Source organism: Galeopterus variegatus, unplaced genomic scaffold (genome assembly GCF_000696425.1).
Source record: "Galeopterus variegatus unplaced genomic scaffold, G_variegatus-3.0.2 Scaffold958, whole genome shotgun sequence".
Lineage (NCBI taxonomy): Eukaryota > Metazoa > Chordata > Mammalia > Dermoptera > Cynocephalidae > Galeopterus > Galeopterus variegatus.
The window spans coordinates 418,452-434,369 of record NW_007727069.1 but is presented as its reverse complement, the minus strand read 5'-3'; the positions used below and the strand labels follow the sequence as shown (position 1 = coordinate 434,369).

At 50.9% G+C, this 15,918-nt stretch overlaps 1 protein-coding gene across 2 annotated transcripts in view; it reads right to left on the bottom strand.

Annotated features, from left to right (window-relative positions):
- The window catches only part of ACTN1 (actinin, alpha 1), a 49,805-nt gene that overhangs the window by 22,802 nt on the left and 11,085 nt on the right, over positions 1 to 15,918 (bottom strand). For both annotated transcript variants that reach the window (XM_008573715.1, XM_008573716.1), the window contains exons 3-7: positions 14,710 to 14,796; positions 12,898 to 12,985; positions 12,260 to 12,338; positions 8,930 to 9,011; positions 7,037 to 7,122 (exon numbers count right to left, since the gene is read on the bottom strand). In XM_008573715.1, the coding sequence (XP_008571937.1) occupies positions 7,037 to 7,122; positions 8,930 to 9,011; positions 12,260 to 12,338; positions 12,898 to 12,985; positions 14,710 to 14,796 (422 nt within the window). The remainder of the gene's footprint in view (positions 1 to 7,036; positions 7,123 to 8,929; positions 9,012 to 12,259; positions 12,339 to 12,897; positions 12,986 to 14,709; positions 14,797 to 15,918) is intronic.

Below are 15,918 nucleotides of genomic sequence, written 5' to 3'. Positions count from 1 at the left end.
TTGCCAGGATCTTGGAGATGCAGGAATTCAAATCTGGGAGTCCTGGGATAAGGTGCTGACTAAGCAGCAGTGAGGCCCCCCCCCCCCCCAGGATCCCTGCAGAGCCTCTCCAGGCTTCTGGCCCAAAGCCCAAAGCAACTTTAGTGAAAACCGAGGAGCCCACTACTACACTAAGGGTAAGACTTAAGTATCAACCCAGCCCAGGAAGGATGCCCGGAAAGCCCAGAGGAGGCACCTCTGGAAAGCTCAGCACACATCGCGCACTGAGGGCCAGGAAGAGACCTGAGACGAGCCTCAGCCTGAGAGTCCCCCAATGAAAGGGGACTGAGTGGCGACCGGACGCAAGGGCCTGGAAGCCCCAGAGACCTCGCCCTCCACGACTGCAGAGGAATTGTGCACCTAACACCAGTGGGGGCCTGGCTCTCCTAAATCTAGTCGGCTCAGGTGGCTTTTAAGTTCATCCATGTTCTCGTGCGTGTTCTAACCCCACACTGAGGGCCGGTGAACTCGAAGCCTTTTTGGGGCCCTGGGGTAGGAAGGAAGATAGCCTGGGGGTGGGAGAAGGTAACGTCTGCGAGACGGGTACGTGTCCTGCGACCCTGGGGAAGGGTGACCTGCAGGTGGTAAAGGATCCTGGTTTAAAGGACAGAAGGAAGGGACCTCACAGCTGGTTGATGAACAAGACCAAGTGGGTTTCAACTGCAGCAAGACGAACTGTTGGGGACAGGCGGGCGGCGGGAAGAACTTCCCAAAACGAGGGTGCTTAGCATTGGAAGGAAGGACTAAGACAACACAAATGTTTTTTCTCTGAAGAACTTTTTAAATAAGATGTACACCCACCAAATCATGTGCTCCATGGGGGCACATGACTGTGCTGGGGGATGGGGGGCGGGGGCAGAATGAGATCATCTTAAAGGTCCTTTGAGGTGCACAGTCGAGACTGTAACCTATAGGGCGAGGTATCCGAGTGGGCTGGGACTCCACAGGAGAACGTGGGAAAGGCAGAGGGTGACCTAAGAGTCCTCTGGATGGGGACTTCAAGCTCCAGGTCTCAAGAAACTGAGGCAAGGAGTCACACCCTTAGACCCTCATCCCCTGCCCCCAACTCTGTCCTGGAGATACCAAGACCTCTTCTCACACAGAACTCCAGACTGATGGTCATTCCTCTCGAAAGCCAACAAGCAACCTCGGGGAACCTCCAGGGGCAGTGAGGAGGGGAATTCCTTCCCTGGAGCCTGTCCCAAAAGATGTGGGGCCCCACAGAGCAAGCAAGCAGGGCCATGGGAACACGAGGCTGGCTGGGGTAGCAATCTGCCTGAAGCACCGAAAGTGCCACTTCTGCTGAAGGCTACGGCAGGGGCCCGGGGAGAGGCCATGTGTTCTCTGGGCTGACACTTATGTGAGGGTGTGGGGGACGGCAGACCCTGCCACAAATGTGCTTACCAAGCAGATAAGACTCACAGGTAGCCACTCACCATAGGCAAGCAGCAGCTGCTGCTGCAATTTTTAATGGATAAATCCCACCTTAACCTTGTTTCCTCCTGAAATCCTGGGATCATGGGTGATAAACTTTGATGTGTCAATTTATCAAACTGATGGACTTGGGCCGGCCCGTGGCTCACTCAGGAGAGTGCGGTGCTGATAACACCAAGGCCACGGGTTCGGATCCCATATAGGGATGGCCGGTTGGCTCACTGGGTGAGCGTGGTGCTGACAACACCAAGTCAAGGGTTAAGATCCCCTTACCGGTCATCTTTAAAAAAAACAAAACAAACAAACAAAAAAAACTGATGGACTGAGTGAGGTCCATGGGATTTTAGGAACTGTGTCCCATCGGCCTCAAAAGCCCCACCCATCCCCCAGAGCCTGTTGACTGTTCCAGGGTCAAAGGGGGCTCCTTTTGGATAAAGTCTGGGGGAGATTCCTGAGCGGGTCTCCTGGGACTTTTCACAGAGATCCACCCTCTTTCCCAAGCCCCTGTCTCATCCTGCCCCTTCCCAGGCTGGCCTCACCAGAGGGGACTGACAGAGAACACCGACCACCATAAGCAGCAGACCTGCCTTTGGAAATGACACACAGGCATTGTGGAACAAAAAGATGCTCTCTTTATGAAAGGTCTGTCTACAAACTCTACCAGGGTTCCCTCAAGGGACAGCCTGGTCCCTCCATTACCTTTCGTAAGCAGGTTCCTGGAATCCAGATCTGACTTTTAGAAAAAGACAACAGGCAGAATGCTCAGAACCCTGACCTTTCCCTAGAAGCTGGCACCGCCCAGCCCCCTCCCACAGGCAGGCTGCACCCTGAAGAAGCCTGCTGGGAGGGGGGTTAAGCTTGTTTCTGCAGCGGTCCCTTCACGAAGAAGGTTCAGTCACCCCCCAACCTCAGCCCAAGAGGCAAGACAAGATCAGCTCAGAAGTACAAGCTCGGTCAGGCCCACAGGACGTAATCACCAGACTGGAGGGGAAACAAGACTGTCACTGGTGGGAGCTGGGCGTACTCCAGTCACCCCAGTTTTCTGGCTTTCTAGCTTTTCTCTCCCATGACTACAAGAACCCCATGCACTATTGTGGATTTAGAAGGGAGGCACCAAGAACCACCAAATACATGAAGAATCTCAGAGAATGCTTTAGTTCAGAAGCTCAAAGGAGACATTTGTTCTAGGCGAGGAAAGATGCATTCCCTGAGAAGACATCAGAAGAAAACCCTCCACAAATCCTGGCTTCAGACTATTCCTGCAAGAGGAGATGGGCTGCTCTGGAATTCAAGCAAGAAGAACCAGAATGCCCAGACTTTTCTGATGTTCACAGAATTCGCACGAGATAACGAAATGTGAACAGATAATCAATGGGCTGAGAAAATACTGTACAGTAATAGGCAAAATATTTACTTCCAAGTGTCAAAGGAAAAGACTACTAGAAATTTGTTTACTATTCCTTAGTTTGTTATTTATGTTTTTTATGACCTACTTTAAAGTGTACTATTACACAACTTAACATATAACAACACACTTAGTTTCATGTTAAAGAGTTATTTTTTTAAAGTTATGGACTATTATCCCCAGACTACTTAATCATCCCACACCAAACTGCTGCCCTAATAATCAGCATCACATTACCTGGTACAGGTATATTCTAGAGAGGAACTGTCCTCAACTAAGGTGATATGCAACATCCAAATGTGAACAAATGCTACACCATGGTTCTGCAACCCACAGATTCATATGAATGTCACATTTTTAGTCAAACATGTCCCAAATCTAGCTAGAATCGCCCAATTCCTTCCTCCCATAGCTACCCACTGCCTAGTCTTTTCCCTTGTCCCAAGTCAGCAACCAAGCCTGGTGGTCCTTCTAACAAGGCCTCCAGATCGGCGAGGACCTCAGACCATGGATCCGAGCTTCCCCATGGTGGCAGGCGGGGCTGGGTACCAGACAGGGAAACTGACAACCAGGCCATGCAGCCCCTCTCTCCACTTCTGGTGTTCCCTCCAGGACCCCCTGCTCCACGGGCAACCTGGACACTGCTAACTCACTCCCCTGCCGCATGCTTCACTCTCACACCTTGAAACTTCTGCATGAGCTGTAGCCACCTTCCTCAACAATACCTGCCCTTTGCCAGTCCTCCCTGAGCCTTTCCCGTGTGGACCCCCACTCAACCCTAAGACCCTGGAGCTCAAGTGTCTGCTGCTCAAGAAAGCTTTCTCGGTGTCCTGCAGTCCCATCTGGAGCACCAGAGAGTGCTGGTCAGATGGCAGCTGTTGGAGGCTTCTTTTTTAGGATTTTCCCAGACGGACTATGAATTCCTTGAGGTCAGGAATGGGATTTCCTTCTCTTAGAAAACTCACAATAGTGAATAAGGTGACTGATGGACAAATGTACGGCTGCAAACAGCACCATCTACTCCTAAAAGAATCCAGAAACACCACATCAAGTTCATGCCTTTGAGGGTTGTTTCTCAGAAACTAGACCAGGACCATGAACTTTAAAGCACAAACTACATAAACAAAATCTTGATGCTCCCTACCCATTCTAAATCACTGCAGGGAAGTGGGGAGAAGAGGAAAGCAGAGAAAGAATCAGAATCAAAATCAGCCTGTCTAACAATACTTGGTCCTCACGACACAAGGAAAATCAATCACGCAGACCAGACCCCATATGCATGTGCGGGCACGTGTTGCATACACACATGCACACAAACATGCACACGTGCATTGGACGCTGCTGGCTTTCTAGTTCCATCAACCCAGGTTTGGTGAGAGAAAGACAGAAGAGAGGATGCAGGGCTCTGGGCATGGGATTTGTAAGATCTGCCCCCATCGGTGTGTGCCAGCCACAGAGACAGTCGCGACAAGAAGAGCGAGTGAGAGAGAGTCCTCTTGTTTTACCGGCCCCCTCCCCCGGCCTGCTTTGCTTTATGTAGTTGCCTTAGAGGTGGTTGGGGGCAACTCTGGTCAGGCAACCCAGGTCAGGAGAGGACCACCACCACCACCGCCACCACACCCAGCTGGTGACCTTGTCCTCAGACGTGGATGAAGGAAGCGTGAAATGGTTGCAACAGGGATGAGTGAAGGGAAGAGGGCATGGGGGGAGGTGATATGAGATCTGGGAGGGAGAGCAGGCTGCCACACGCACACACACACGTATGCACACGCACGCACGCACACACGCATGCACCACCCTCCAAGCATTATCACCAGCCGGGACACAGAGGTGGCTTCAGAGACAGGTAAGGCCCGTGTCAACAGGCATGAAGCCCAGGTCGAAAGCCCTGAAGAAGAAGAGGAGAAAGAGGAGACAGAAGAAAGGGAGTTGGAAAGACCACAGCAGAGCACTCAGCCCAGCTGTGTACATGGGGTAGCAGACTGTCTGGGGTTATCAGATTATGAGGCAGATCCAGGCAAGCAGAGAGACCCTGCTCACATCCCAGCTAAGAGGTGGAGAGTGAAGGGGGCCATAGGAGGTGGACGAGAGAGAGCAGCAGTGGAGGTGGGGCAAAGAGGAAGCAGGAAGCAGGCCACAGAAGGGGCTGAAAGGGGCTGGCAGCCGGCGGGGCCGGGACACCTATGAGAAGGAGCTTCCGGATGGGGCTCCTCTCCTGTCTTCAGTACAAGGCAGTGAGCCCTGGAAGGAAGGTGAGGAGGGGCTTAGGACCCCATCTGGGCAGGGAACAGGGCTGCTACTAGCCCACATGATGTCTTTGTGTGATTTTGTAAAGGTGCCTCTTCCCCAAGACACTTCTATCAGAAAAATGTCATGCTGATTTTGCTATAAGACACTTTCAGTGCCATCTGCAGGATAATTTTAGTAATAAATTCTCAGACCTTCCTTGTCTATGGCACTCTTGTGTGGTATGCAACCTGCACAACTATCCTGGCTGGGAAGGATCAGGCAGGGCTCTGGCCTGGACACCAGGGAGAAGGCAGGAAGACATCTCCTTGCCCTGGCTGCTGGTTAAATTTGAGACAATGTCCTTGCTCAAGCAGAAAGGAGGAAGAGAGAAAAGTGAAGGGGTCCCGGATGTTTAAGGGAACGGTGAGGAAGCATAGCCAAGAGCTGTGCTACTTGGGATAAGGGCTCTTGATACAGGTCCAGGAAAGAAGCTGAGACCACTGCCCAGTGCACAGGGACAGAGACACGGGAGGCCCTTCAGAAGCTAGGGTTCTCTGGCATCTTCGAGTGTCCTAGCCAAGGTACAGAGAGGATCCTGCCCCTGCAAGAGGAGGAAGGGCTTCTCTCATTCCTCCTTTCATTCCAGGGCCTGCTGCTGGAGTGTCCCGGGAGGACAGAAGAGATGGGCAAAAGGGCAGCAGGGAGAGTGGGCAAGGCCAAGGGAGAGCTCACCTTCTGCGCACCCGAGAGGGCGTGGCAGTGACATGAAACATTAGGCCACATGGCCTTCCCATCCAGCCTTAGCGTGCCTACACATCTGCACAGAGAAGGAGAAGAGGTTGAGAGGAGAAAGTAGGCAGCAGCAGCAGCACAGAATAAACCCAAAGAGCCACGGCAGGCAGAGAGAGAACACAGGACAGACAGACACACAGAAAAGGAGGGAATGAGCAGGGAGAGGAAAAACGAGATGGTGCAGGAGAAAGGGGGTGAGTGGGAGTTGAACATAGTGTGAGGCGAAGCAGAAGACAGACCAGGAAGACAGAGGACACACAGCAGAGGAGGCTGGGCGGGGGGAGGGGGGTCCCATCATGCATTTCAAGACTACGATGCCATGCGGAGGGTGGGACATTCGCATGAGCACGTGACGGGCCCACGGGCCAAAGCTGTGAAGGTTCTGTGGTCATGGCAATGTTGTGCTTCTTCTGGGGTCCTGTCTACAAGGGGGGTCTGGGTGAGGGGCGTCCACTGCCTGAGCTAAGCCTGCTGATGAAAATGTTCAAATCCTCAATGTCTGCAGCGTGGATGGTGCCCTTGCACTGTGGTACCCATGTGTAGTACGGAACCTGCATGACTGGACTTTAACCTCAGGCTTCCCTGAGCAAAACTGGGCCAGGACACTTGAAGGGACTCACAGCTGCCCACTCCCTCTCTCCCTCTTCCCAGGATTGTGCTTATGTCTGGGAACACAGAGTGCAGAGGGACCGCATGGGGGTCCCAGGCAGGATATAGGAGCGAAGGCACCAGGGCCGAAGGGGCTTTGAACAGATCTGCTAAATCACGCCTTTGAGTGGGAGAGAGGGGAGGGCGTTATGATGCCTTTGCAAAATGGGTATGTGAAGACAGATGTCTACCCAGATCCACCCCGGCTGGTCTCATGCACACAGCCCCTCCTGCATAAGCCACTCATCTGGCTCCCAGAAGGTGAGCTCTTGTCCAGTTTTCTCGGTAACAGCAGAGGAGGATGAGAGAAGGAGCAGAGGTGTGGGTGGGAGAAGAGCCAAGCCAGAACAGCTAGGGGCCTACTCTACCAAGGAGACCAGGCCATCCAGATACCTGTCACCAGGGAAAGGCGGGGGTGGGCAGGAGGGCATGGTCTGGGATCCGGAATGAGGTGTGCTGGGCATGGAAGGAGCAGGGGGCCCCAGGTACCTTCTGGGCTCCAGAGAAGGCATGGTAGAAGCTGGACACATACGTCATGATGGCTTTCTCATCCGGCCGGGCTGTGCCGACGATGTCTGTCGAGAAAAATCTGGAGTTACAGCCAGCTGGTGAACACACGGCACACCTCCTACTGTGATGCACAAAGCAGCTCGCGGCACCATGAAGTCTTCTTGCCAAAGTGTTGAGCCTAAATCTAACCAGCCTCTGGCGTCACCTGGCACTCATAGGAGTATGAGAGGTGGAGGAAGGAGAGAAACGATGCCCAAGGAAGCAGACAGATGCACCCAGAATAAGGAACATTCTACAGGACTGCAGACCCAGTTCCTGCAAGTTCAATGGCAGGAATAAAAGGGACTGAGGAGAGGAGAAAAGGGCTACAGATTAGAAAAGACGCAAGGAATATGACAACTAAATGCCACACGTGCACCTTGTTTGATCCTGATAAAAAACAAACCAACTCTCCAAGACACGTTTTCAACAACTAGGGAAATTTGATTATGAACTGGTCAGTAGATGTATCAAAGAATTATTATCAGTTTGCTAGATGTGAAAATTGTTTTATGGTTACATAAGAAAATATCTATATTTTTAAGGTATGCATTATGTAGTAGGGAAATGATGTGATGTCTGAGACTTGCTTTAAGATATTTCAACAAAGAAAACAAAACAAGAAAAAGTAAATATAAAAAAAATCTCAATAATCGTTGCATCTTGATGAGGGGTATAAAAAAGTTCATTGTACTATTCTATTTTTGTATGTGTTTGAAAATTTTCCCCCTGACATTCTGAAATTTAAAAGCCGCTGGTGGGTCGGGAAGCAGAAGGAAGGGGGTGGTCCTGGATCCCACCACAACCCTTTCCCGCTCCTCACACTGAGCAGGCGCACTCCAAAACAGCGCCCGAGCAGCTGGGGCCAAGGGGGACACCAGAAGGAAAGTGGCCATGGTGTGTCAGGCTTCTCCCGACGGGCAAGGGCAGAGGAGGGGACAAGAAGACCTAGACTGATCCCAGCCTTGAGGCAGCCCACGGGCCCCTCCTGAGATGCCTTCCTTCCCCTACGACCTCCACTCCCCGCGTCAGAGCTGCTCTGTATGCTGAGGGGTGAGGCCGAGTTTCCAGCCCCAGGACCGTATATTTGGTAAGGTGTTCTTGAGTCACGCCCTGAACCTGTCCCCATGTAGGTGGCCTGGCTAGCAGGGTCTGAGACACACAGGCCTCAGCGAGAAACAGAAAAGTCAACACCAGATTGGGTTCCCTCCTTCCCTACCTTGCATGGCAGCCACTTGCTCTGCCAGGATCTACTAAGCAAGTGGTTGAGAGGCAGAAACCTCCAGCACCAGGAAAGTCCCTCCCCAGAATGCAGAGGAAGAGGGCCAGTCCCCAGGGTTGAGAAGACTTTGAAGGTGTCAAGAGCAAACACACACCAGCCCCCAGTCACAGTTGGGGCATGGAGAGGACACTATGCTCAGCAGTCTACAGACCACCCCAGCACTCAGAGGGTTAAGACAGTGAGCCTTGCAGGGTCCCTCTCAGCCAGTGGCCCCTCCTGTCCCAAACTGTGTGCAGGAGTTGGACAACAAGGGAACACTCCACCCCAGCCCAGCACCCACTTCCCAATGCCAGGACAAAGATGAGAGCCACCCTCGGGCCACCGAAGCAAGAACAGCCTCACAGCCCTTTGCATGATCAGCTCTCACCTGTCCCTCCAAACCTCAGGGAACTACAGAATCCCTGACATGCAAGTGACCCCCAGGCTTCTCAAGTGAGGTCCCAGAAGACCAGGCCTTCTCCCTTCCTACCTCAAGCTGCTCGGGCCCCCACCTAGCTGTTGGGTGGCAGGTGGGGGAAGAGCTGGAGGCACAGAAGGAAAGCACTTTTTACCTTCAGCATCCAGCATCTTGGGGATGTCCAGGTACTTCTCTGCCACATCAAAGGCCGTGTTCAGATTTGTGAGTGGATCGTCCTGTGAGGAGAAGAGGAGGAAGGGATGATAAAGTGACAGTCCTGACAGTCATGACAGTCACTGGCTACTCTCAATTGGAGGGTAGAGGGGACTTTGCACCAGCCCCTCCCAGGCTCAATCCTCAGGGCACTTCTGGGTGTAGAAGGCTGGTCTCCCCACCAGGGCTCATTGGCTGGGGGTTTAAAATGTTCTCCTTGGGGTTAAGAATAGTGGTCTGCAGCCCGAGTGGGGTTAGGGAACAACTGCTGAGAATTCACAGCAGCCCCGGCCTCTGGTTTCAGCCCTGCCTGGTTCCAGCAGGATGCGTGGGTAAGGAACCTGACACCACCTGTAAATCAAGAGTTGGAACAGGAGCCCCTTTGGTGTTCAAATTCCATAAAGTTTTGGAGATCCTTCAAATAGCCAAAGCATTTTGACTATTCCAGCTTTTTGCTACCTTCTCAAGAAAACTTAATGGGGATGGGCAAGGACGTGGAGACACTGGAACCCTTGTGCACGGGAATGTAACATAGACATAGACAGGGACGTAGAACGGAGCTGCTGCTGTGGAGAGCAGTGTGGCGGCTCCTCAAAAGGTGAACACAGAACTACCACGTGACCCAGCAACTCCACTTCTGGGCATATACCTGAAAGAATCAGAAACAGGGTCTTGGACAAATATTTGTACACCCATGTTCACAGCAGTGTTATCTGCAATAGCCAAAAGGTGGAAGCAACCCAGGTGTCCATCAATGGATGCCTGGATAAGCAAAACATGGTCTATCCTTGCAATGGATTATTATTCTGCCTTAAAAAGGAAAGAAATTCTGATACATGCTACAACATGGGTAAACTTTGTGCTAAGTGAAATAAGCCAGACACAAAAGGCCCAGAACTGTATGATTCCACTTTTATGAGGTACTAGGAGTGGTTAAATTCACAGAGACAGAATGCAGAGTGGTGGCAGCCAGGGGTTATGGGGGAGGAAAGAATGGGGACTTATTGTTTAATGAGTACAGTTTCAGCTTCAAAAGATAAAGAATTATGTTTGAAGCCAAGGTAAATAAAAAAAATTTTAAAAAGAGTTATGGCGATGGATGCTGGTGACAGCTGCCCAACACTCTGAATGTGCTTTTAAAAAAAATCTCTCAGTGAAGAGAGCTCACTTCTGGACCCCCCACTCTATTCTCAGTTTCCCAGACTAACCTAAAGCAAGCTGGTTTTGTCAGCCCAAGACTCAGTTTCCCTGTTTGCTAAAGTAAGAATTACAGAGTAGAAAAATAAATACATTCATTTTAGGATGTTTTCAGGAGGAAATTGCTCAAAATAGAGAAGTGGAGTCCTTCTGGGAAAGTGTCTGACAGCAGCCAGAATGATAAAAAAAGCTGCCAAGCAGGGAAGGTCACTTCCGTCCAAGACTGTCCAGCAGCTGCCAGTGCTCAAGCACCAGGAGCACACCCGCCCGCCCCCCACATCCACCCCACACTGGTGCACAAAGGAAGAACTTCCCCGGCTCTCCCCCGTTCCCAAGCACCACTCAGCTCTGGCAAACTGTTTTCTGGAAAGTATTCATGGTTCACCGGGACTAGGTCTGTGCTAGCATTAGGGCTGGAGTTTACTGATGGTACTGAATTAAAGATAGGGGTAGACAGAGACACACTGAAACAGGGAAAAAGGAGAAGGGATAAATAAAAAGATGGAGAAGGACAGAGGTGGAGAGAATGCTAGCTGGGTACCAGACAAGTCCCCTGGACCTCGCCTCCCAAATGGGTGAAGCCTTTGGAATGAGGAAGGGGACTCTAGAGCCATGGTCGGCACAAGCCCCGTTTTTCATGGAGGTGGGCAACAGGTGTGGATTAACTGGCCACTGCCACCCCAGTACACCCAAGCAAGGACACAGATCCACGCATACCTGTCACTAAAGCATATCAGCTTGACAGGAAGGAGGTAGGTGATGATGCCTTTAGAAGCAAAAATTACCACCTCTGGAATTTCCAACCCCACCCCCACCCCCGGGCTCTGTTTGATTTGACCACACAGCTTTCAGGCAGGTCGGGGGAACTCTCGAGGTGATTTTTTTCCCTTATAGAGCAGCTGAGTTAGAGAAATAGGAAGGTCTGGCCCCTGCTGTCCACATGGACCTGGACACAGCCACACACAGGGCCAGATGATGGGCTCCTCTCCTTCAGCAGATGGGCCCTTCCAGGCAGGCAGAGGCTCCAGCCCCCTGCTGCAAGTGACTAGAGGGTGGGAAGCTGCTCCTTTCCTCCCCCAGTCCTTCTGGCAGCTCACTCACTCACACCCTAGAAACGGAGGACCTGCCGCCACAGGAGTTGCCAGAGCATCTCCTACACCGGCAGCATCCAGCCTTGCCTGGCCACCAGGAAGCAAGAGGCCCTTTCCTGGGGACACAGGCCAGGCTGAGTCTTCACTGAACACTGCATCCTCCAAGTATCAAGACAAGTAGAGAAACACAAGGCCGGTTCCTCCTAGAAGCCCCTCACCAACAGATGCGTGTGTAGACGGGTGACATTCCCCCTCAAGCACCACATCAACAAGGGCTGTAGGAAGGCTCCAGAGTGGCCTCTCCCTACCTGCCTGTGCCACATGACTTCTTGGTGCTGGTGTGGGCCGAGAGGGAAGATGGTGGGTATAGTCACAGTGGCCTGGGACAGGCCTCTCCAAAGTCAAGGCCAGTGTCCTTTAACCATTTCAGACACCAAGAACCACCAAGAGACTAGAAATTCAGCTTCCACCTCTTCTGCCTCCTCCACACACATGCTCAAGAAAATCACCCAGCAGTTTCATGCAAAAGCAAAAATGAAACCAAGCAGCACCAAAAGAAAATCCCCCAGCCAAACTTTGGGAATGAAGGACACCAAATCCAAGGGTGGGATAACCTGCCCAAGACCACACAGCGGGTCAGGGACAAGGGTGGGATAAGATGTCTCTTAGATATGCAATATTTAAAAGAATGAAAGTAACAGCTCCATCTTACAAAACACGGGAACAGAGAGAGCACTGCCACCTACATTCCCTCTCCATGACAAAACCGCCACCACGGTTCTGCTGTCTTTGCTGGCGGGCTGTGTGTGTGCGAGTACACACGTGCTGAGCACACAGCAATGCATTGGCTCTGACAGGGGACGAGGTGTTCTGCTCACTTCTAGATGGGGCAGTCTGGCTGGTCCAAGAGGCCAACCCCCCTCACGCTGGGCCATGGGCTCTCAACCAGGGACAGTGACAGAAGACCGGGCGAGCTCACATACCTTCCGCAGCTTCCCGTAGTCAATCAGCTCGGGCCGGTGTCGGTGGATCAAGGCACAAAAGCCGAGGCCGTCCTTCCAGCTGTCCGGGAGAAAGAAGGTGGGCCAGGTTGATGAGCGAGGCCTGGCAGCCGAGCACTAACCCGAGCAAGGCAGCCGGTAGGGGCTCCTTTACCCCAGAGATGAATACAGAACTCTTCACGGCAGGGGTTAGAAGACAGGACCAAAAGGGACATTTCTTCCTGCCACATCCCCGGGCACTGGGGTCAAAATTTTATGGGGGGTTGACAAGTTGAGATAAACCTGCCACATGTAACCCTGCCCCCCACCAAGGTCTATGGCCCTAGCATGTGCTGTTCTGGCTGGGATTTCCTGGACATTCTCCTCGGGGGATCTTCCCAGTAGCACAAGCATCAACCAAAGGTGTATCAGGCAGTAGCCGTGTCCAAGACACTGTGTGAAGGGAGAGGGGAAATTCCAAGGGACAGGGAGACCCCCTTTTCAGGAAAAGCTACTTCTTCCCCCAAGAGAAGCTCTCTCTCTGTTCTAGAACTGAGACTGACCCAGCCAAGGGGGCCTGGGGGTTCCTGGGGGAGGCAGCCTGGGTTCTGCAAGAGCCCCTCAGCACCACCACCACTCACCTTATGTGGAAGTTCTGGATGTTGACATTTTTGTAAGGGGCTGTCTTTCTCTGACACCACAAGAGCAGCCCTTCCTTGGCCGAAGTCTCTGTGGGGAAGGGGACAAGTGGAAAGGTCAGTGGCTGACTCAGTGAGGGGAGGGGCGCTGGCTCACGGGAGGCCTCACCGTGACCCCTAGTTTCCCATCTTGAGGCTACCAAGGAAGGAAGAAGCCATGGCCATCAAGTCTATTTCTTTGACAAAGTTTGAGAAGTTATTTGAGAAACAGAAAAGCAATCTAGGAAGGGTCTCAGAGCTAGTCACATTACACATTGAAATTCTGAGATAATAGCCTTTCAACTTTTCGGAATTATCTCCCCCTACTCCCTTTTGTTCAATGAAATGGTAGTGATACAAAATGAGTTGGCAACCTCCGTCAGGTGCCCACTATGTGGAGGATGGTTTGGCCTGGGAAATCTAAGCATCTAGGAGTCTGCAGTCAGGGGATCGTGCAGCCTGCAGAGTACACACGGCTGAGTGGGAAAAAAGTGTTAGGACTTCTACCCAGATTTTGTTTTCATCTAAAAAATAAAGTTTCTTTACATTCACTGCATGGATTGAGACTGGTGCCCTCCACTGCTATGCATGGAGCAGTCACGTGTCTGGGAAGGCAGGCATCTGAGGAGACCCGGGGAACTCCAGCTCAGGAAGGCTGCAAACTGCTCTGCCCTCATGTGTTCACACCTATGAATTGCAGGTTCGGACACCCAGCAAAGTCGGTTCATGGGTGACCTCACTGTCAACTCACAAAATGGACTTATATGAAAGGGTTCCTAAAAGGTGCTAACAATTCAAGCACAAGAAAACAATTTAAAGATTGGTAAAGCTAATGCTTCTCCTTAGTTCCAGCTCTTTGTCAACTATATTCACAAGATTAAAACAATGATGATTAAAGAAGTCCACCCAAAAGAGTAAAAGTCCAGAAGGCTATTTGAAAAATGACTTACATCCACCATCCCTAACAAGAACCATGCCCTTGGTGACTACTGTGAGTCTCTTTACAATCACTTCAGCCCTAAATACTGGGTACCTACAAACCAAACTTAGACCTTCACATTGCTGTGTCAAAGTGTCAAACCAAGATTTCTGTAATAAAACAATTTAATCCACATTGTTTTCATTAGGAAATTCCTTTGACTAGAAATATTTAAGATTTCTATGCCATTACAAAGTGAATTTTTTAAATTTTTTAAATGTTACCTGCATCTTATCTTTAAAAAATTTGTTTTGGTTTGTATTTATCATCTGCACAGTAATACAGAAATATTACATAATAAATACATGCATATCCAGACATAAAGCTCAAAAACTGGAGGAGCGGGAAATCAAAGTTGAGAGAGCTCACTGCCCCAGACCATGGTGGCCCTTGTAGATCTATGAAGCGGCCACCAGAGGGTGCTATGGGATCAAAGTGGAGGCCTGGGGTCAGCTCCCCCTCCCCACTCTCCCTCCGGGAGGCTATTTCCCCACCCTTAGGGATTAACAACCCAAGAGCTAGGTGGGGTTTCCAATACACTTCCCCACAGCAGCCTTGGGGACTTTCTGTGGGGCCATGAAGCCCATGAGAATCAGCACCCCAAATAGTTCTTCCTTTTCTAAAACAGGCTAGGAGAGAGAGCAGATGCCCAGAAATGGACAAGATGCCCAGGACATGGCCCATGATCAAGCGTCCATTGCCCCAGGTAAGGGAGTTCTCCCAGGGAGAAAGATGAAATGGTGAACGCGGCGGGGAGCTGTGAGCTTGGGGAAGGAAGGGACAAAGCAGAAATCCACCTTCAACGGAGATGTCCTGGATCGCAAAGCGAAGGATGATGGTCCAGATCATGCCCAGGGTCATTTTCACGTTCCCATCCACGATTTCTGCAGAAACAGCAGCAGGACAATTAGGATGGGTCTTAGCAGGGACAGAATTAACATTCCAGGAGCACCCATATCACTCCATGCACCACACTAAGAAGCAAAAACTACAGAGCTCTACTTCCAGAGGAAACAGAAGGTTTTGTTTTGTAAGTTGGTGCCATAAACTGTGACAGGTGCCAGGAAAGAAGTCTATTTGGGGCACAAGGAAGTCAATTCCACTTGGAGACAGTGGGTACATCAGGAAAAGCTACTGAGAAGGGGGTGTCTTACAGCCTGAACTGTGCTCACCACCCTGACAGAGAAGAGGGGGAGGAATTCTAAGCCATCACAAATATCCTGGCAACTCCGTGAGCTGGGGCCTCTGGGCAGTCAGCTCTCACAATAGCATCCACACACAGAAAGCCAGTGCGAGCAACACAAAGTCACAAACTTAAAGTTTTATAAACTGCCATCTTGAATGATCCACCAACCTACCTCATAATGCCATGAGTTTGGGCATTAAGTCAGATATTTAAAAAAAAAAAATCAACAGCTTCAAGATCTCGACTAAGAGATACCCAGCGTATTCAGTCTAAGTACTTTTTAGACTTTTAAATGCTATAAACCCTATCTAGTAAATTTTTTTCTGTACCAAGCCTAGAGGCAGGGAATACAAACACAAATAAGCCCTGTCTTTAAGAAGCCTATGAAATGGAGCTATTTATGGTCTTGGTGGCTGATGAGGTGACACTCAGATGTAGACTTCTGACCCTCACCTGCTTCCAGATCAGGAGACAGTAACCTGGCCCACACGGTAAGGTACTCTCCATTAAAAGTAAGGTACGCAAGGGTGGGCCTGTTAGCTCTGTTGGTTAGAGCACAGAGTGTAACACCATGGTCAAGGGTTCGGATCCCTTTACCTGCCAGCCACCAAAAAAATTATTAAATAAATAAAAGTAAGGTATCTAAAGAACATCGTAGTTTCTCTCACCCATAGCACTAATGTTAGGGGAATCACAACAGAACCACACACAGAGGCAACTTCCAGGGAGTACTGATTTCCTTTTTTTTTTTTTGTCTTTTTGTCTTTTTTCGTGACCGGCAACGGATCGCAACCCTCAGTGTTGCGCCCGTACTGGACCG